The sequence below is a fragment of the Harpia harpyja genome, chromosome Z (genome assembly GCF_026419915.1).
Source record: "Harpia harpyja isolate bHarHar1 chromosome Z, bHarHar1 primary haplotype, whole genome shotgun sequence".
NCBI lineage: Eukaryota > Metazoa > Chordata > Aves > Accipitriformes > Accipitridae > Harpia > Harpia harpyja.
In genome coordinates this window covers 85084849-85108128 of record NC_068969.1, presented here as the reverse complement: position 1 = coordinate 85108128, position 23280 = coordinate 85084849, and the positions used below count along the sequence as shown (strand labels likewise).

The following is a 23280-nucleotide window of genomic DNA, read 5'->3' as shown; positions in this document are numbered from 1 at the left end:
CTCTGGGGCAATAAAGGGGGATCTGGGTAATATGATAGAAAAAGGAAAATGTTAGGGAGAGGGTTAAAGCTTGACTTGACTGGGATTTTTTTTCATCAAACTTTTAGGGGAAAAATTCGCACCCACAGTTAGCATTAATTTGAGAAGAATTATGCACATTTTACTGAATAGGTTTAGTTTTATTCTGTTATGATGCATATAAGTTTCTGAAAATTAGGAAGATCTGAATTTTAGGGAAAGTACTTTTTGGCCAAATTATTTGAGGAGATGAGATGAAGCAGTGGAAGAGATATCAAAAACATACAGAAAATAGCTGAAATTTTATGTGAAGAGGTTTTAGTATTGGATTTTTGCAAAAACACACTCTGGGGACTAGGGGAGAAGACTCTGGATTTCTGGAATTTTATGTGTTAGGTAACAAGAAGGTGATAGGAGTGAAGTGGAGCACCATTTTCGCTGTGCAAAGGCTAGACACTATGTGTTGCCCACTTGGTCAATTTATTTAATGTAAGCTTTGGCTATGATATATTTAACTAAATTGCTGTGATTTTGTACAGCTAAATCGTTAGTGGTGACAACTTCATCTTTCTATAGCTCTGATTTGGTGACCTGAGTGAAATGAACTTATGCCCCAAGAGAGCTCTTCATTCAGATATGTTTGTGGAATGAAATTCACATTCTTAATGTCCTAAGTTGTCATTCAGTTGGGAAGTTTTAACAAAATGTTGAAGATTGAATAGACCTAGCTAGTATTAAATTTACTTAAAACTTGTCCTCCATAGTTTGCTATCTTGTATTCTTTGTTATTACGTGTCGTTCACATGTCAGTGTGAACTGTTCATTGTCAGCTGAAAGATGTAGGAGTGATAGATAGTAGGCATCTGCTACCTGAGTTAAATAGCAAAACCCCAACAGCTTCAAGGATGTGAGTAACGCTCTGTTATTTACTCATATGTGAATGATACCCAGTTCACTTTTTCTTTTTTAATACCAGGGTCTTTCAAAACTCTTGAGATGCTGAAGCAATCTCAGAACTATTAGTGATTATCTCTGAGAGTTTGCAGACCTTAGGTGAGGTGCCAGCAGCCTGAAAAATTTAATGTTGCTTTCTAAAAAGGCAGGAAATGGTTGACCCAACAAATGATGTGGCAGTCAACCTACCTTGGATTACAAAAGAAATACTAAACAAATGATGAATCCATCAATTTCTAAACACCTAGACAGTAACAGAGTACAAAGACATATTTATTTAAGAACAAAAGAACTAATGCTTTGCTCATGGGAATAAGGAATAAGCAAAAGATTTCATGCATCCTAACTTTCAGATGCTTTTGATAGTGTTTTAAATTCTGGTATTCAAGTGACAGCAGAGATATGATGTAAAGCAGTAGTTGCCAAACATATAAGAATATGGATTTGCTTTCAACCCTCAGTATCTCAGGCCACCAGCCATCATTCTCATCAGACGCTTAAAATCACTAAGAAAGTGATAATGTTCTTTGCATCATTTGCTGATTACTTTTCATGTCGTTATTGAACATTCGTGGAAATCTAGACTGATCTACTTTAAGTAGTTTAAGACGATTGCGTAGGAGATGGGGGAGTATACTTCATGTGAAGCTACCAAGGTGTTAAACTTATAGAATACATCAAAGGCTTTTTCACAGCTGTCAAGTGTGTTTCAGGTATTATTAAAAATATTATTTCCATCAGTTGTTTCAATATTTCAATGAAGTGAAAGGATTAATAAGAAGCATTCCCCACGCATTTTCTGTAAGTACCAAGGACCTTGGGCATTTTGTAGGCTGAGGTTTACTAATTTGGGTGAGGATTACTATTTTGTTTGGATCCAATTACTGTTTTGATTTGGATTCTCTATTTTGTAGGACAATAATAGTATTACTATATTGAAGAAATGGTGTAAAACAAATCATATGGAGTTCAACAGAGATAGGTGCAATACTTAGAGAGGAGTTACCAGTTATGTGCATATAAGATGGGGGTCCCTACCTAAGCAGTAGCTCCTGCTGCCAACTGCAGTTGTAACCACTCTGGTCACAAACAACGTAAGTCATCAGTTCCACAGAACCTGAAACATCACAGTAGGATGTTTAAGCCTTGTACTGGAAGTAGAGCCTGAAAAACACATGGAACAATCTTTCTGCTCTCTTCAGCTTTGATGAGAGCCCCGCTGAAGAACTGTGTCTAACAGTGAACACACATTGTTCAAAAAACCATGAGCCTGAATGGGATGGAAGAAAACGAGGTGCAATTGAAATTGCAGAAAACCAGAACCAAAATTGTTTTAATCATTCCTGGTAGACCTCAATCCTTCCATAAGGGAGGATTGAAAAGAATTAACCTTGTTAGTATAGCCAGGGCAAGACAGAAGGGAAATAAGTAGTGTTCTCTCATGTAAAATTATATGTGTTTGGCAAACAGGAACACAGTCAATTGCCATTCTCTCATTTTAGGGACAAGATGACTTGTAGCAGCTTTAAACTGCATCAGCAGAAGTTTATGTTAATACCAGGAAATTTTACGAATTTTTATTTCTAAAAACAGTGAACTACTGGGATAGAATATATGAAGATTTTGTAGCATCTACTCCTTCATGATTTTCAAAAACATGTTAGACAAACACTTGTCAGGAATAGCTGAAGAAGACTTGATCGTGCCTTGAGGCAGAAGGATAAAATAGCCATTGAGCTTTCTTTTTCCTGTGGTTCTCTTTTGCCTGTTTGAACAGTATTATTCATTGCAAAACAATGTGACTGTAGTTCTCGTTGGAGAAAATATTATCAGTTTGATATATAACTTAAACATATTAGTGTATTTTTTGCTTGTATGGAACCTCATTGCTGACATCAGCATGATTAAGAATTGCCGATACTTATTTGTGTCCTATTTGTCATTTTAGGATCATGTTTCTGTCTCTTCAGAGTTTGGACAATAACCTTAGATTATCCTAACAGATTTCAATTCAAAATAGTACAATACTTTTGTCTAAACTTAGCATTATACTTAAGATAAATGTGGTTCTCTTTTAACCAGTCTTCTGTACATCTATTAAAAAAAGGCAACTCAATTGAATATACTGCTGTCCAGAGTACTACTTTCCCTTTTAAAAACCTGCAATTAATGTTAGTTGTGCCAACCTGCAGCTGAAAGTTTTATGCTACCTTTGAATTATATGCTTTTTTTTATTAATCAGTTTTTTAATTTGTATAAATTTTTCTATGTCTGTTGTTATACATATGATATTTTAATTGTATTTTAAATTGCTGTGTAATACCATAAGTCTCTCTGGAGAGGGAGACGTAATTAAAGAAAATTACTTATTTGCACAACCTTTTTTTTACTGTAGGGAATATAGAGTAAGTGTATTTTACATTCCAGCTAACACAGTTCAGACTTCAAGTTTCTACATGAAACAAATGAAAAAAATCATATTCATCTAATTTCTTGTTCAGGATAAGCATTCCTAAAACATGCAGCTGTTGCAAAAGATGTGAAACTGAGATTTGACTCACTGTGGGAATTATATATCCACATGCCTTCAAAAATTCAATTCTTGCATCAGAAAAGTGCACAAAGTGAGATTTAATTATCAGAAAATACCTATTCCCTGAAACTCCAACTTCCTGAATGTCTGAAATTGTTTTACTTCCTCTTCGCATTGATTCCTAGAAGGAGGAGATTTAGCTGAAGAAGATCTGTCTGAGGAATTCCCTTCTGAGTAAGGCTTTAAATCCTGAAAGGAAGGTTGATTGGAAAACAAGGAGAAAGAAAAGTTTTGTGCAGTGGAGGATAAAATGGAAGTTATGAAACATTGGTACAAGCCTTGGTTCAAAGTTCAGAATTCATATCTTAGGAGGGAAAGTTGCTTCTTATTCCTCTGCTTACACAATTAGGTATTGTTTTTAGTTCTGTTAAGTGATACTTTCTTAAACTCCCCACAGTTATGTTAACTTTATAGAAAATTTGGTCTCTACTAGGTTTTTGTGTATCAGTATGATTTTGCAAAGCACTGAAGTATGAGAGCAGTAGAAATGAGAGCTGTATTAATAGCTAAATGAAACTGCATTATGTGTGAATCCCAACTATGAACATCATTAAAATATGGAAATAGAAAAATGTATATGTAGACTCAGATTTACAGAGCCAGACTTTTCTGTGATGGAGATTCCATTTTATCTTATCAGAGGAAACTGCTTTTGAGATTCCGAAGCATACTGTTTTCTTGCAGTTTCAGTGTCTCTAAGTAGCTGAAGTAGTATGCTTTACAATATTTTACGTCAAATTTTCACATTCCAGGATGTACTTGGATCCATGATAATATATCTTTATAGTCTACTAGGCAGTAGGTCTTGTTTGATAGCGATTATTGACAAAAGAGAAGAGAGATACCGAATTTGTCTATCCTATTGGACAAAAAATAGCTGTAAATCAATCCCCTAAAACAATTAAAAAATTAAATAATATTAAATAAGTCATCTGCATGGCTCCTGAAAGTGTAACTGTATTCATACAAAGTGCCTTGACTGAGAATAAATGCCTCATTAATCTTAAATGCTTCAGCTAAAGAAAGCTAGTGATGTTAGGAAGAATAATGACTGGCATTACAGAGAATGCAATGTACTGTACAATGTGCAAGGATGTGGTCACCTAGTAGCTATAGTACATAAATGTAAGTATCTTTATTATTTAGAGGACAAAAGGATTTGGGACAGGAAAGAGTTAGAAAGAAGAGCAAGGTAGGAAATGTAAATGCACTTCAATGCCTTACTTCATAGTAAGCTAGCTGTTAATAAGGCTTCTAAGGGAGCTGCATGAATTTTCACATGTTATTCTAACCCTCCATAGCACTACAGAAATAGTTCAGCACCTAATCTGGTCAGTTGGCACTGATTTTGAGAACAGATCCTATGCTGAATAGTAAGTGTTAAACAGCTTAGCAGAATTTTTTTGTGTAGATGAGCTTTTCCATGCTTTATATTTTACTTTTGATATTCAGACTTTGGGGTTTTTTTTTGTATTTTGTGGTTAGAGTAGCCCATTACATCAGTTAAAGGATATTTTTTTTCTCTCTTTTTCCCAAGGCATCAGAAAAGTGGCACAGAAAAAATGGCATATAAGAGCTTTCTGCATTCCAGCTCAGAAACTGCCCTATTTCACCCTACTGAAAATAATGATTTTGAATGATCTTTTTATAGTGGTACCCTTCTCACTGATACAGTGTCTGCATTTCCATTTTAAACTCCTGTTTTCAGAGCCCGATGACTGCCATAATTAACTCACTACATGTGAGTTGGTGTACCGTGTCTTAATTCTCAGACTGATTTTGCTACAAAGCTTTAAAAACATTTGTATATTGTTAATAAAAGGAAATTATTTGGCATGAAAAACTGGCTATGGCAGGAGAGGTTAAAACCTTAACTTTTCTGTGGTTTTCTCTTTTCAGAAAAGTAAGGCCTCATTTATTTTTTCAAAATTCTTTTATTTATTTATTTATTTTTCAAATCTGCATTTTCCCAAACTATCTCTCCAAAAAGATAACTTACTGGGAGAATTACTTATAAATGCTGATGGTAACGATGTGTGGACTTGAAGGTGGGGAGCATGATATTTCTTTCTGGTTTTGGTATTAGTCTAGTAACAGGTTATGTATTGCTTGTAAAAACCGGTCTTTGACACAACATATTTTAACCGTTTTGTAAATACTGAATTTCCCTGATGCTGTCATAGAAAATGAGTTGAAGACCGTTAAACCCAAAAAATACCTTTTTACCTAAGTGCCATAATGCTCAGACCCAAAGTCCTTTTTGACCTTGGATTCCCGTCATTGCAGTTCACCAAGTCAACCTTTGCCACTGATATCCATGTGAAAAGGCTTGATAGCTTTGAGCATCTCCAGATGCGTGGGTATTCTCATCATACCAAGGAAGGTTGTCCATTCCCTGCAGGGTGAAGCAGGTTTTCAGTCAGATGCAGCTTTGAATCTGGCCCTGCTTGGAGCTGGAATTGGACCAGAGAACCTTCAGCAACCTTGTCCAATCTAAATTTGTCCTCAAAGATGATATCTGATCTCTAGGAGTACTGCTAAAAAATCACTGAGGGGAAAAAAAAGCTGGAAATAGCCAGTAGCGTGATATACTGCCTTGCACAGCTAGTCCTAGGCTGCTTTCCTGAAGATACAGATTTTCAGCTAAAGATGTTCAGGTTTAAATCTAATATTTACTGTCACTTCCAAACATTGTTTTATAATAATGGGAATAATCATATTTTTTATCAGTAGACATACCATCATTCCATTTCTGTTTGTGTGTTTGGTAGGTGTTTAGCATCAGTGTTATCTTCTGGCAGAGATTTTCACAGTGTCATTATATTTTGCAGGAAGAATGATCAGTTTTGTACTTTGTACCTAATTTCAGTGCTTACTTATTTATTTTTAAAACAGCTAATCTCATTCCTTTTGACTTCTCTTCAAAGGGGAAGTTGTCTGTAATCTCTCTTGTTTGGATGCTTGGGAACGGTTGCTCTATTTCTACTGTAAACATTTTCTAAAACCAAGTGACCAATAACCACTATTGCAGAAAGTATTTTGTATTCAGTGATGTTAACAGTCTCCATTTCATACTTTATACATGTTTTTTACTTCAGATATGCACATTCTAGTGAGAAAATACATAGGCCCCCCTACTAAGCGTGGGAGTTATTTTTACTCCAGTTGCCTGTAATGAGTGTTTTGACTGTTATTTCAGTCTCAACCCTGCCAGTTCCCATTCCTTCTCTGGCTGCAAAATTTTCATCGTACTCCGATACCCCATCTCACCTCTCTTGCCTGTCCTTTTCAAGTCTTCTTATCCCAGCCAACTCTCTCCTGCTTTTTGCATCCTTGTTCTCAATAATGCTATGTTGCAGACAGCAGAGTAAAAGACTACTTGCTCTGCATACTATTGCCTCAGCCTAGCATGACCTGGGATCTGCAATTGCAAGGAGGTTTTTGGCCATCCCTGAATCAAGGGGAGGGCAGACTGAACTTTTGCAGGATTAGGCTACTAAAATGTGGAAATGCAGTAGCTGATGATTTGTACACTTTAAATTCCCAAAGGTGGATGTCTTGATCAGATTTGAATGCATCTGTAAGAGTAAAATGTTCATCCACAGCAGAAGTGTGGCCACCTTTGGTTTTCAGGAACCCACTTGAAGCTTGCAGACAAAGATGTGTCTACATATTAAATAAATGTTAACCTGTGGTGGATTTCTCTTTCATGCAATTACTCAGCCTCCTCAATCAGTGTGAACTTTAAGCATCTACAGAATGCTAGAAGAACTGATAATGTTTTATTCTTTTGGACAGAGTAAGATTTTCCTGTAACATTTTCTAAAAAAAAAAGTTGAAATGCTTTTCTCAAAGCTCCTATTATTAACAAAAATTGTGGCATTGTTGAGGCAGATGATGGTGGAAGTTTGACAGCATTTATATACAAATGAAGATTGTGAGTTATAATGGTAGCATCTAGCAACTCTGTTAAAAAATGGTGCTCCCAGACAGGAAAGTGAATCCGTTTACTAGACAAACCTTAATTTGTCTGTAATTTGTTATTTTTAGGAATATTTTGTCTCTAAAAAAATGGAAGTTTGTCTCTGAGAAGCTAATTTTAAGGTAATGGCTTGAAGTGAATACAGCAATGGTCTCTGAATTGAAATTAAATAATCTCAAAAGCTATTTTCTGAGTGAAAATTATTCCCCTGGTGTGGAAAGATTAAAATATTCATTAGTGGACCATTGCTGAAAATGACATTTTCAAATGTGTTAAGAGAAACACCAACCCTTTTCTCTTCACACAAGGATAAATACAGACACAAGTAAGGTGGGGAAATGAGATAGATGAAAAGGCAGCAAAGCTATATCCAAATGCACATCTGTGTTAATACTATTAGGAAGTGTGACCTTGGGCATTACAAGGCACGTGAGAGAGAAGGTAGAAGACTAAGGGTATCTATTCTCAGTTCAAAGGTTCCTCTCTAAAAAACCCACCAGAGTGGCTTGAGGGAAACAAAAGATGTTTATCAGCCTTAGTCATACAATTTGTATCTATTTGATTTAGCTGTGGCGGAGTTCAAGGTTAGATGTCTGTTTTAATTAGCTACTTTTAAATGAGACTGGTAAATCAGCACTATTGTGACACAGCTTTGTAGCAGTTGAGTCTTAAATTGAAAACAACTGTTCTAACCTTTTATTAGAAATATTTGTGGAAAAAACCTGTCCTAACCACTTTTCTGAAATTTTTGAGTGCTTTAGGCACTAGTCAGAGTCAATAGACACACAGGGAAAATAGTTGATGAAAAAAAAGGTGAAATATATTGATAACTGGATAAATAGTGTCCTACTTAGTGCTGAAGACATTATCAACACTTGAAATGCTTCAAACCACTAACCAAAATGTATACTTATTTGAAATGGTTCATTCTGGTATCACTGCTAAATAAAGCTGTAATAATAAAGTTATCACAATAACTTCATAATAATAATATAATAATAAAGTTTGGTGAATGCATTCTGTTTGGTTTTCAGAATCAAAACCTTTATGAACACATGAAAATTAAATTAAATTCATATTATATGTAATGCATATTGCAGTGTACACTTAGCAATACCAAGTAACAGGATTTTCCTAATATCCAGGAATCTTTTCTAAAACAGTTTAAAATGTATTTTGTAAAACTTTAAAATGGCAGGTTATATAGAATACTAAGATGTGCCATAATGAATTAAACCAAAGTCTATTTTAGCCTGTTATCCTCTCTCTACTATAGCTGGAAATGAATACCTGGGGAAGAATATAAGTCTTGGGCAAGCATTCCCTAATGCTCTCTCAATCTCCTACAATATGCAAATAAGAAACTGCCTTAGCCAAAGGCAGTATCTTTGTATTTACTAAGTAAAAGGTAACCTTTGTTGGATTTCTCTTTCATGAACTTATGCAGCTTCTTTTTTGACTGGTATAATATTTTATGATCCACATCTGGCAAAGTCACATACTCTGTGAAGAAAGTTTTTGTTTGTTTTGAATCTGCAGCTTTCTGTTTTCCTTTGATAGCAACCACCTAGTTATTGTATTGGAGTACTTAGTCAAGCCCTTTTCCAAGTCCATCATGATTTTACTGGCATCTCTCAAACACCATAGTGTCTTCTCTTTCCTGGCCTGACCAACCGCAGCCTGCTTAGTTATCCCTTGTGCAGAAGCTGTTGCTGCTGATGTTCGCTGAATACAAGCTTTTTTTTAATGAGGCCTGTGAAGTAAGGTTAATCAGAAATGAACAAGATCTTGATAAATTATTGAGATATTCTGGAAAACTGAATGTAATTAAATAGGGAAATGTGCAAGATACTGAAGCTAGAATACAGACAAAGGAATGGTGAGCAATGATATCAGCCATTGCTGTCAAGAGGTCCCAAAGGTTATAGAGCATGAGCTTAACAAGCCACTGTAGTCCAAAGGTGAACACTGTGTGAGCATATCTCCCTAGATGTGGGATGCAAGATGTATCAACTAAACATGCTTTGCCTGACATCACTAAGGATTTACTCTAATTGCCTTTCAGAGGGGAAAACATGGCTGCAGATGAAGACAGTAGGTGAAAAAGTTGTGGTTGTTTAACTAACAGGCTGTAGATTGAAAATGGCAAAAAGGAAAGGAACAATCTGTTTATGATGCATAAGGTAAAAAGAAAAAGGCTTACGCCACAGCAGGGAATCTTGAGGTTAGCTGTTATGAAAAACTTCCTAATGGCAAGGATGTCAAAGAGCTGGAAGAGATTGTTAGGTTGATTATGGAGACTACATTTTATGAGGAAGTTGTTGAAAATATGTCAGACAAAATTCATTAGGAATATCATATATTCTGTTTTACCCTGTCTTCATCTGCCGCCATTAAGTTATATGTTTCATTTAACTGGATAAATACAGTTCTTTGGAGATGCCATTGTAATTTACAGGATCTTAGAGGAAAGGAGAAACAGCGGTTTAACAAGAAAGGGGACCATGGGGCATGTTCATAGTTGTCCATAACAATAACCATTATATGACTTACTATATATATCCCTCTGCTATGACTTGGCTGAACTCTATTCCCTTGCTGTGTCAGACAGCTTCCTGTCTCATACAGAATGCTGTTGCTGATGAAGTAAGTATGCAAATATGGAATCGTGAAACTGGCTTTTTATAAGCATTATTGTCAATATGACTTTGAATTTTGGCAGAGTGTAAAAAATACTCAAAGACGACTAAATGCATTCATTTTAAAATATAAATGAGTGTGAACAGGCTTGGGTTTTGTGTGGTATTTATCCATGCAACAATAATTAATATGCAGCTATGCCTGAGTGGTATCATTCCAAAAAAGGTGATCCATCTTTTGGATGTATGTACCAAAGGAAGCATGGTTAATTCACATTGACCTCTGGCTTTTGCTCTGGTTTCTAGCAGGTTTCTTTAACAGAGAAATGAAAAATAAACCAGATTAGGAATGCTGGTTGCAAAATTCAGTTTCATTGTAAGCAAGGGAAAGTGCTTAGTCCAGAAACAGTGGATATGATCTGTATTGTTATGAAAAAAATGCATCGTCTTCACTAAAAAGCTGAAAGATGAAGTGAATGTTAGTGTGCTAAAGCTTGCGAATTATATGGAGACATCTTACTTTACACAGATACTGGAAGAGAGAGTTTTCTTTTGTAATTCTAGAATGTTATGGAGATTTTTGAAGCAGTTGAGCAATTTAAAACAGTCTAAGATTTAATTTAGGTAAGTGTAAAATAATATGCTTAAGAAATTATTATTTAATGCAAATACAAATGACAAATTTACTTCTTCAAAGGATTTGCAAAGTAATAGTGAATCAGAGATTGGATGTTTTCTAAGGTGATGCTCCATAATGAAGTCTATTCCTATCCTGATTTTTACACACAGGCTGAGAGCAGACACACATGGATGTACAAAGACTCTCTTTCTCTGTGAGAACATGGGTAATAATTGCTAGTGTACATGTGATTTCACTGCCATCCATGGCAGGTATACCTGTATTAGGAATATTAGTTTTTCTAAATATCAGGTCCCCTGTGTTTTCATTGCATGCAGTATGTCGAAACTGGAGGTAAAGTAATAGCCATGTTGCATTGATACAGGACAATATATTGCAACACAGGCATGATTTACAAAATCAGTTTAATGGTCTTTAAGCCTGTGGTCCTTCCCACTCAGGTTTGCTGTGAACACTGGTGAAATTTTCTAGTTCTTATGGGTCTAAGTTGTTATAGCCTGTATCCAGCTAACAGCGAACAATGATTACCCGCCACCACTGTATAGGTGGGTTTTGAGAAGAGATTAAATTTGGTTCCTATGGGTCCTGCATAGGGGAAATATTTTTTCTAGCTGGTGATGAGGATATTTACAGCCACCCTCTCTTTTCTCTGGGCTGCCCCCCCCCCCCTTTTGTCCTCTTTTTTAGGATCTCTTTTTCTTTTTTTTTACCTAGTGTGAAAGCTCTGCAGTTAGTAGGTAAAGATTATGGCTTCTGTCTCTTGCAGTGTCTAATTCACAATTCTTTATTTTTACAGTGGTCAAGAGACAGTAAACCTTCAGAAGAAATTTGTTAACAACATCTTATATAAAGTCTCTTCCTGTGCTGTTTTAGCTTAGTTTATTTGTGGACCTTCTTTAGGCCCTTGGACTCTCTCTCTAGTTGTATGAATAAGTTACACAGCAGATGATCAGATTAAGGTTTTCCTTAAAAGTGAAAAATACCTATTAGAAGAAGGAAAAGTTCATCTTTATTCAAGCAATTAATTTCAAATGAAACTGGCATAAAACCATCAAAGCTTATAAAATAGGAGCAAAACCACTGTTATTTTGCAAAACAGAGAAGCAGTCAGTTAAAGGATTTTTATGGTAAATATGAAGAAAGTGCTTCAATTAAAAAAAAAAAATCGTGAGGGATCCACAGGTGGGGGATCCACTGAACTTTTCATTTGAAAGTGGCAAATGGAGCTTTTCCCCTGCAAAGATTTCTATTGAGTCAGATTGATGCTCTCTTCCCCAATCTGCAGATGTTATTCTACCTCTACATTGTAAGCTTCACTCTTCTGCAGAACTGCAAATGAATTGGGGATCAGATCATCAAGAAGTCCTGCATGGCTCCTTTTTTGGGAGATTGTGGTATTTGCCTCTTCCTGAATGGATGTTCCATTTAAGTATTATTTTCTATGCTACTTAGCTTATTTACTTTGTTACTCTCATGTAGTCATGGAGATGTGTGCCCATCTATTTTTACTGTTTTTATCTTGCACCTCCAACTGTCACATATAAAACTAACCGGTTGGATTCATTCTGTTGGTCAGTATCTCACTATGATGGTGGCCAAGCTCTGTTTATAAAGATAAACAACACTGATGGCAGAAAAGATGACCCATTCACTCAGGGTGTGAAAATCAGTCAAAGGAAGAGCTGAAGAAATAGATCTTTCCTCTGCTAATTGGTAAGCAAGATTCTAAGATGAATCGGATTGAAGAGGATGCAGTGCTGTAGGATTACTCTGTGGTTGTGTTAAGGTAGTCCTCAGGATTCCCAGGTTGGTTTCGAGATGTGCAGACTCTTTCATGCTGTAGTTTTCACATATAAGTGCTTGCCTTTGAGCACTGAATGCCGATTAGAAGCAAATTTCATGTGCCTGTAGTGGTATTTTACTGGAAACAGTGCACTGTGCCCATTAACTGTTTAGTGGAATTTTTGTTGTATTATTTCAGAATAATTTCAGCATGGTGAATTAATGTGTATGGTCTTAACAATGTGATTCCTTTAGCATCTAGTTTAGGAAATTCTCTACCTCACACCTGTGTAGTTCAGTAAATTTTCCAATTGAGTGATGTTTTTTGGAAACAAAAATATTTTCAGGTTAAGAAAGATAACAGTTCTTCACATAGCTTGAGAGTATACCCGTGGAGATACAGGCAGCACCTTGTTATCCTAATAACATCCAAAGAAGGGCAACAGACAAAGAGAATGTGAAGATGATTTCAATCACCTTGAAGAGTAGTTAAGTGAATTTAGTATATATAGCTTGGCAAGAAATATACCAAGAGGTTAGGATATCATAAAAATCTACAAATATTTGGATGTAATTATGGATAGGGAAGAAAGGGGTGATTATGTATAGTGGTTGAACAGCATCTCAAAGAGTAATGATTTGAAACCAAGATAGGATGTGTACATTAAACTGAATTTGGGATGTGAATCTAGAATGGCATGAAGTTGTTTGACTTGATCTCTCTTTGACAGAAGAAGTGGAAGAGTAAATAGTATTAGAGTAATTCTGGTTCCTGCCATTTCGCTTTACCTTCAAGAGTGTGGGCACTTAGGGAGAAAGAGAAGAAATAATCTTCTGTCCCTGTCTCCTTCCCTCCCTTCATCCATCCCTGCCTTCTTCTTTCCCTTTCTCCCTGTCTCCCTCCATCCCTTCCTCCTTCCTGTGTTCTCCCTTCCACTTGTTCTCTCCACTGCCCCTCTGCCCACAATGAGCTTGTCTTGTGTTGCTCTTAGGTTTCCTAAGATGCGGCAACAGAACCTCACAATGATACAGCTAATTGAATACAAATATTGGTTCTGGAAGAAACACTTTTACTTATTCTCCAACAGCCAAATGGAGAAATCCTATGCAATGATGTCCTATCCCATCTGAGCTGTTTCCTCTGTTGCAGAAGCTACGAAAAGTTACAAGAGTACAAGCTGAAGCTCCCACTCAGTGCTACAATAGCAGCCTCCTTATGTTCCATTTTTCTTTCTTATATGCTGGAACTACCTGTTCCTGCTCAGTCCCCTTTGAATACCTGAAGGAATTGGTATTCTGAGCCTTTGGGTTTCCTGATTTAATAGTCAATGTTTACTATTACAAAGGGAACTGTGATTTGGAACATGCTAGGTCCCATCCTAAGGCTCCTGTGGGTAAAGTAGTAAACTTCAATTCTCTTCTTCACAATTCTACAATAATATTGAATAGTTAAAAGGGTACTCTGTAAGAGGATGGGTTACGTGTTCCTCACGGTTTTGGCAGGTAAGACAAAAAGTTATGTGCTTAAATTGCAAAGACGATTCAATTGTCACAAGGAACTATTTTTTGGTTGGGAAAGGTATTTCTCATAGGAAATGTAGTAAAGCATTCAATTAGATTTCTGGCAGACATTGATAATCTTCATTATTGGAGGTTTTAAGATGACATCAGACTGGGGTATTACATAACAGTTCTTTTTTTGGTTTGGTTTGGTTGTTTTTTTCCCTGCAAGGGCAACTTAAATTTAGAGCTTTGGGAGACAGCCTCTCTTTCTGAGTATAGATACACAGGCACAAGATATCTTGACTTCATTTTGTGCATTTGATTCTTTGTAGAGACCAGAAAAATGGAGACAGGAAAAAAAACCCCTAAAATTGGAAACACTTTCTCATCTGTTCCTGTTTATAAAAAAAAAAAAGGGGGAAAGGATGGATTCAGAAAAGGAGGAGATGGAAGAGAGAGGGAGAAGGGTTGGAAAGTAGAAAAGCCTGTTTATCTGTTCAAAGGCACAGCTTTAAGTAGAGGTAGGAAAAGCCTGTTTGGCATGTTATCTGGGAACCACTGAAATATACCTTGCTGAGTGCCCTGAAAGCAGGTGAAGTTGTACTGAACATCAAGGCAGTGAAGGTGTACTGCAGCAAAGGGAACTTCTGGGGAGAAAAAAAAAAAAAAAGAAAGGTTAACCTGCCCCATATTCTGTGGGTTTATAAATTTGAGAACTGTTGGGAACAAGCAGGTTTTCAAAGTATTTGAGTTGGATCAATGGCTTGTGAGTTAGTTTCTCAGAAACTTCTATTAAACTAATTATATGTCATTTTACTTTGTTTTACCTTAGTAATCTCATTTGAGTTGTTTCTCTTTTTGTTACTGTATTCTTGTATTTTTCCTGTAAGGAAATGCAATGCTTATAAGTGGCAGTTTGTAACCCAGTTACATTACAGTTATATATACGTTACAGTACAACCCAGTACGTTAAATACATTAGCAATTTACATATCCTTATGATCAGCTGAATAAAACTGATTTGTAACCAGTCAATAAAGTTCACTTTATTCTACACTATTTTTATTTTTAGGAATGTTGTCTCTGCAATTTGAGAGGTGGTGCATTAAAGCAAACTACTGACAAGAAGTAAGTAATATGTACTTTGGGATTGTATGTGCTTGTTTTAAACTTTATTCCCAATCCATTCCCATGTATAAAGCATTTGTAAACCTAGTTACTTAACAGTGTCCCTTTAAGCTGAATCATTGCAGAATTAAAATTACTTCTATCGAAATGTGCCACTGGCATTTTCTGAAATACTTAGATGCTATAATGTACATTTGTTTTAGTATTTGCATGCACTTACTTGTTCCAAATTTCATTCTACTGGCCTTTGTGTAAAGAAAGTAAATGAGAGCTCATTTGTCATTGTTTGCATGGCAAGTCTTATCAAACAGTGAAATGTATTTTCTTCTTTGGTCCTGGAAATTTGTGATTACAGAATTCAATACAATACCTCTGAACTTCTAAACCCAGCATTTTTTATTAATTAATTTGAATCATATTAATTTTAGATTTTGAAGGGTTTTTTAAATTAAACTTCTATCATACAATGTCAAAAATAGTATTGTTGCTGACATCATGCTATTAACAGCATCACTATTTTTCTCTGTATTTGGATAACAGAATACTATAGCAAGTAACCCTGACAGATAAAATGGAAAATGTTGCAGCTTAATATTTTTTCAAGCCAATTAGTGGAACAGTCTTTATGCATTTTGAATCTTCTCATGTTTAATTAAATTATTTTAGTAACTTAGTAATATCCTGTAGATCTCTTTCTTTAACACTTGGGAATGCAGCGGTAAGAGATGGTCTAGCTGCAACATTCTTTTCCACTTAATAAACAAGAATTTATCTGTCAGTGATTTGCAATTGGTTGCATGACCCTTGTAAATTGTCCAGATAGGAGAAGGTTTTATGTGAAACTCATGGCCAGATCTTACCTTCAGAAAGCATTAACATTGTAACTATTTTAATGGAGGTTTTGACCAACACATGAAAATTCTCAGCTGCTTTTTAGTTCTGTTTTAAACTCCCCTAAATCTCACTAAAAAAAAAAAAAAGGCAAAAGTTTCATCTCAGTAGAATTTATAATGCCCTTTTGATATTTGCTGCTGATAGATTGCATGTTGCATCTTTGAAAATATGTACCTCTTTTTTGTAGATCAATTAAAATGTTTTAGAAATGTTTCATAAGATTTATTCATAGAAAAAAAATCCACAGGGGTTTGCAGAGTGACTTCTCTGCATAGCTATACCTAAAGTCTTTGGTTTTGCATTATATCTCTCTGTAGGTTACTGTTATGGATTTATAAAATGAGAGTTCAGTAAAAGTAGTTCAACTCTTGTTTTCCTGCTTCCAGAACAACTTACAGTTGCTACACATTGTTGAATCTTTCATCTGTCTTTCAGCATTAGCTACCATTCCAGACTTTTGAGAGTTTTTGGAAGAGTGTGTTCTAATTATGTCTTTTTTTCTCCAACAAGTGTAAAATCCAACATGGGCATTCCCTTCTCCCCTTCTTTCCCTCTCACATACTGGTTAGAGATATAGGATGAGAATTACTTGGATTTAAAAGCTAATGAATCAAACATGGCATGGGGGGGTAACAGTTTGCCATGTAGGAGAGCTGAGATTCCTTCTTAGCAGAACACAGCAATTGTTTTCAGTCCTGTCAGGTTGAGAGATGTCAGAGTATAAAGGTTTGGGTGAAGAATTATTGAAGAGGCATTTTATTTATAGCATTTCTGTCCCATAAAGCTTAGATGGTAAGACAATGTAGTTTTGCAGGCAGGCAGGCAGCAATGAAAAGAAAAAGTGTATTATTAAAAGTTAAAAAGTCTCAAAGCAAGACTTCTTCCTGTAAGTTAGAGCATAAACAAAACTGTCACTGTAACAAAACGATAGATCTACAAGTTTTATCTGCTTTTATTTGGGCTGAAATGTATAACTTGCTAATTGATATGTCATCTTTACATACAGCTCTTATTCCACACTTTGGCCAATGCAACTTGAATGTCACATGACAGCAGTTTGTTTAGTCCCCGTGTGTCATATTATACTTTTCCAGATATTTTTGTCAAAGAAGAGTTACTGAAATAGCACCAATATTTTCTAGTGCAGGAAAGAGAAATTATTTCTGTTCTGCTGCATCACCTGCTATCTCTTTTAGCTCCAGCCTGTGTTTGTGTTAATCTGCTAAGATGCTCATATGATGTGTGTCTTGGGAGATGAACAGAAAGTGAAGTGAGGCAAGCATTCAGGGCTTACAAAAAGAGCAAATGTGGTAATGGGGGAAGATGTACAGTGAATGACAGGGAATAAGGCAAATATGAGGCAAGGAATGGAAATGTTTCCCTTTCTTCAGATGTATGAGTTGTCTACTCCAAAAAAGATTTTAGAAGTAGTCTCAGAAGGCTACTCTTGGTTAATAAAAATGTCATTAGCTTCTCTTCTACTTCATATAATAGGCACTTTCAATATTAATTTCAGACTTTTCTTAGTTTCATTTAGCCTTCTTATTTTGAGATTTATGTATTGAACCTGTATTTGGAGGATACAGCAGTGCTTTCTGATGAGTATAGGAAGCTTATAGCATCATCTGACAAGCTTCCTGAAGTTGCACTGAAGTCTTACATGTAGCACTGGTCCTAGGCACTTGACATGTGCTTTCACTGCTAAAGGGGATCCTGTTCATATTGGGCATTGCAGTGATAGCCTGATCAGTTTGCTGCTTCTATGCCTTTATGTCTGTAACCAGAAGGTCTTGATGCTATACTTAGTTTTACGCTTTGATAGATGTATGACTGACGGTGATCATGTGTGTTGCCTAAGAATAGTTACTCATTGCACATGAATCAAATAGTGTGGTCTTCACATATGGACCTGGATAGCACAACTACAAAACCTTTGCACTTAATAAATTGAATGTGAAAGATGCTTAAAAAAAATGTTGCAATAAAACCCCAGTCTGAAATTATATTTACACAAAGTGGTAGTGTTCTAAGGTTAGTTAAATACTTTTCAAAGAAGTTTAGGAAATCCTAATAAGGAAGTATTTAGAGATGGTTGACTTTAAAAAAACCCAAACACACAGCAAGTAATGAAACATCTTAAACACTTGTATTTCTATGGGGTTTTTTGGTAGTATTCTTGACTTGCCACTTTTCACAGGTGGGCACATGTAATATGTGCAATTGCCATCCCAGAAGTCAGATTTGGTAATGTCACAGAACGTACACCGATAGACACTAGCAGAATACCTTTGCAAAGATTAAAATTGGTGAGTAGTATATTCATATATGATTCATATATTCTTTGCTATTAAGGTGTTCCAATATTTGAAATGTATTGAAAATCTGAATTGTGATGATTATTGGCAGGTACAGAGCAGTAAACTGTGTTTAAGGTAAGGAATAAATAACCAGAGTTTTATCAAGATGGGCTTTTTGACATATAACGGCCATTCATTAACACTGTTAACAGCCTTTGGTATTTTATTAAAATAAGTTCAAACCTGCCCTCCCCCAAAAGAATAATAACAAACTTGACCAGTGTCAACTTGTGAAAGTTTCAGTTTTGGAACTGTATTGGTGATGAAAATGTTGAAACCCAAATAGACTGGGAAAATCACACAGTACATGTTTGTGAAGTCTTTTTATTATGTATTTTTGCCTCAAGGAACTATTTATGAAGGTAAAAGGATGTATGATCTGTTTGTTACGTGTATGTCTACCATCTGGGCATTGAAAAATATGCACAAAACAGATCACACATTATATTGGATGAAAAAACCCTGTTTCCTGAGGATTTCAGAAACTGGTGGAAAACATAAATACAAGTGCATCAGCTACTAACAGTTGCACCCTGTGTTACATCTAGAGCAAAAATGTCATTCAAGAAGGTTGATGTACACAAGCAGAAGATATGCATAAGTGCAATATAAGAGTATTTTCCTTGCTATATTACATGAGAATTACTTAATTTGTTAGCATGTGCATCACTGTGATGTCATCTGACAGAAAGAAAGTGGTTAGCGGCTCATTCAAAATCTTAGGAAAACCATCAGTTTTCTGGATCTGCCCCACACTATTTCCAAAGTGGTTCTTGGTCTAGCTGATCTTGTACTTGCTCATTTTGAACTATTAATCTTTTCATTACATTTTCATTTCATTTCATTAATTACTTTTTGTGTTTTCTAGCTGTATTTCTAAATGTGCAGATGCAATTTTGAGTGGTTTAAATTGATAGCCTGTACTTCAAATGGTAATCCCTACTAAATTTTTGTTCAAAATTTTGGTTTTCACATGTCCTTTTAAAAATAATGTAAAACACATTTCTAAAGAGTATGTATAATTCATTATAAAAATGTTTTTCCTAATCTGAAAATAAAACCAGTAGAAGCACTGAGAATTAATTTAATATGTTCATTCTTACTTTTTGAAGATCTTAAACAGGCACAGATATGTGTCTGGAAATTGTTAATTCAGGGGTTGAAAATGCAGAAGTGTTTAGTTTACCAGATGTTGAAATTAATTCTGTGGGCTGTCCATGACTTGAACTGTATAAGAGTAGCAGGAGCCTTTTGGAGAAGACTTGAATTACTTGTAGATTATTAGTTATGAAGGTATGGAGCAAAAATTTGTGAAGTTCCATGATTTACAATTCCTAGGTAATTTCTGCTGAGTATGAAGCAGTTATGTTAATCAGTTATTTATAAGCCAGAGCTTTTTCTTAAATTCTTTCCTTCAGTTGGTAGAAGCTTGCTTATAGTCCTTGGTGCTTTTTCAGTTCTTGAAGCCTCCTTGAATATAAAATGACATTGAAGCACTACAGATTGTATTAAGCAATATATACCCTTTTGGTCTCCTGTGAGTCCCTGAATGTTTAGAAATACAGTACTTGCTTTCCTTAATACTGTTTTTTAAAGTAAAAGGGTTTGTATGTTTTAGTGGAATGAATGTTGTGATGAAGGAACTCAGCTGAATACAATAAAAATGAGAGACAGGGTACTTTATAACAGCCATAAATGTAGTATTGCTGCAGGTAGTAGACACCCTTACTGTGAGGGAAGGAAGCACTATAATCCTGGTTTGGCTCATTAAACCTTACTTTTCCAAGACTTAGTTTCTGACATTGAATTTATAATGAAATAGCTAGAGTTGTACAAATTTAAGGGAAGTAGGCAGTTTGACCATTTCAAAAGGCTCTATAATGATTTAATGTCAATAGACCAATGAAATGCTGCTCCTTGGGTAAAGGAGCAGAGAAGAATCTACTCTAAAACCACCAGCAATCTGTCTGCTTTTAAATTTTGGCTTTTGTTGCAAATAAGTTGCTGTATCTGATGATTTTACTCTGCTCTGTTTCACAGTGAATACCCTAGGTAAACTAAGTCTCCTGAATAACATTGTAGTATTTTGTATTTTTAAAAAAAATATTTTTAAAAAGTAGTTATTAGATGGAATTGCATAGAGACTTTATATTTTCTTTAAAGCCCTGTGTATTAGATACTTTTTGTACAGTAGTTCTCTTATTTCCTGAAACATGGGGTTCCTACTTCTCTGAAGAGGTTGCTGTCAATAACCTTGTGCATATATGCCATGTCATTCTCAAATCAAATGTGATCCTTACGTTTGTCTTCACTTCCTGACTGTTGATGCTACAGAATAACAGTTATGCTCTCATACCCACTGACATTGGGTCCTTTGCCTTGGGGGAACCCCAGGAATTATATCCAAATTAATTCTGCTTCTTTCTCTAGGAATACCCATCCCTTCTTCCTCCCACATGGCCCCATTTTTATCTTTCATTCCTCTCCATTATCATATACTCTATACTTTGGAGTACACAGCTGATACCATCTGTCTTGCTGTTAATTTCTGTAAAAGCATACTGAGTGATTCACACTTTGACGTTAGCTTTGGGCCAGTTTTCCCCTTTGAAATTGTAGGGATCACCAATACTGCTCTTCAGCAGCCAATTCCTGCTTCATAGCTATCCTGTTTGTTAGGTTAATGATATCTTTCTTCATCAGTCTCCATCATTCAAAGCCAGAGACTGTTCATTATATAAGTAAAAGGAAGTTTTGTACCTTGTTTGTTGATATTGAGCCTTCACAAGCAATAAATGTTTTAAAAATACATTTTTGGGCCTCTCTTTTTAATGCTCTTTATGTTAAAGCATGGGATAGATAATGGGCTCTCTTACTATGCCATCTCTCCTTTACAAAATTTGGGATGTGTTTTGTTGAATATTTTTAAAAAAGAAAAAAACATTGGAAACCAAATAGAAAAGGATAGATTACATTCTGGCGTGCAGCCATACCAGAACTAGATCTTACAATGTAGGAGCAAATAGTTCTAGTGTTTTAAACATTTCTCTTTCTACCCCTGTCCTCCCCCTTCCTCTCTCCCCTCTTTCTTCCCTCCTTCCCCCCCTTCTCATCTCTCTCTCTGAAATAGTAAGAAACCCAAATAAGCAGAACATCTACTGTCTTCACAGATCTGTAGAGGCTGAGCTGACATTTTCTTTAATGTAGCACCTCCAAAGGAATATCAAAGGAGATAAAAAGTCAATGTTTTATTTTTGACAAATAACTGTGCAAACATGAACATATTGGTAGGCTGGTTTTTATCGCTTTGTTAGTATGTGTACTGATTGCTGTTAAATAGTTTTAGTTCACTAGACATTTTGGGTTGAAATCAGTGTGTTTCCTGTCAATCTTTCCATTATTAAATATTCAGTATATACTTATTTCTTCCAGACTAAAAATCAATATTTGTTTTATGCTTACAGTAGCTCATAACTTTAAAATTGTTTTATGCAGCTATTTCATGTTTCAAGTTAGTGGGTTTTTACAGAATGCCAAAATGTTTTCATATTTCCCTAGCTTTTTTCAATGGGTTATGTGCCATGTTCCACTGTTGCTGAAAATTTACGTGATAGTGAAATGTTCTTTAAAAATTAATTCTCTTGAAAATTATTCCTTAATGCTAGTGGATGAAACAGTCTAAATCAATACTAATAGAAGATTTTGGTGCTATGTCTTTCATAGGGGAATGTGATACATTCTGTGTTGAAATAAAACAGGTTGTATCATCACTTATATTTTAGGGGTCTACGCCCATGATATTGATGGACTGTAGTTGACTTTTTATGTGAAAGCAAAAGGTCTCCCAGGCAGCCTCAGTTTAGAGAATATCCCACAAAGATGCTGTTACCTGTAGTTTCTCCACTTTACCTCTCTGTGACTATACCTTTTCTCTTTTTTGTCAGAGAGTCAGGCTTTCTTCCTTTATTTTAGATTCAGTCTGGATGGTCACATCCGTCAGACACTTTGAGTTCCAGTAGCCATGTGGAATGACAATTTGTGATTATGAAGCTAGGAAACAAAAATGTTGAATTCAGATGTTAATGCACACGTTCTAAAATGAAATGGGTGGAGGAATATTCCTTACCATATCACACATTTTAAAACAATATTTTACATAAACTACAATATGCTAGCTGGTTTGTAAACACTTAGTTCAGATGGTCTCTGTTCCAGTGGTCTCCAAGTTTAACAGCAAATACATGAGCAAGCGTGAAAAGACAGGAAATATACAAATGCCAACTTCAATACTGTTTAATCATAGTGAAAATGTTAGGAGCAGATATAAGGGAGGCGAAGTTGGTGAGAAGTGATGGTATGGAGGGGGACCACATGAAATTTGTCTGAACGTATATGCAGAGTTTCAGCTGGTGAAAATTTGGAACAAGTTGTGATTTGGAGGGGAGTTTATGCCAGGTATGAATGTGGTGTCAGCTTCCATCCCAACACAGTTTAACAGCATCTAACAGTTTACCCAAAGCAGATAAAGCTTAGGTTTCTAGCTGAGTTTAGCTTTATTTATTCTATTTTTGCTTTGTACCATTTGTGCTTAAGTCTCCAAGAGAAGCTTGGGTGTAAACGCCTGCTTTTGAAACCTGTTTTCCTTGACTGTTTATATGTATGAGGCTTTGGGTCATAGAAAACAGACTGTGGATTCCTGTGGGTGTCAAAGTCAACGATAAAACTCGATTTTACTTTGGGAAGGTAAAAGCTTTTCCCCAAGTACCTAGAGAGTCTCTGCTTTCAAAAGA

At 35.6% G+C, this 23280-nt stretch overlaps 1 protein-coding gene across 5 annotated transcripts in view; it reads left to right on the top strand.

Moving 5' to 3' along the window:
• Positions 1-23280, top strand: part of KDM4C (lysine demethylase 4C) — a 279669-nt gene that overhangs the window by 173533 nt on the left and 82856 nt on the right. For 4 of the 5 annotated variants that reach the window (XM_052776209.1, XM_052776206.1, XM_052776210.1 and 1 more), the window contains 2 exons: positions 15184-15239; positions 18331-18439. In XM_052776209.1, coding sequence (XP_052632169.1) covers positions 15184-15239; positions 18331-18439 — 165 coding nt within the window. The remainder of the gene's footprint in view (positions 1-15183; positions 15240-18330; positions 18440-23280) is intronic. The other variant, XR_008233386.1, reaches the window with a different exon arrangement.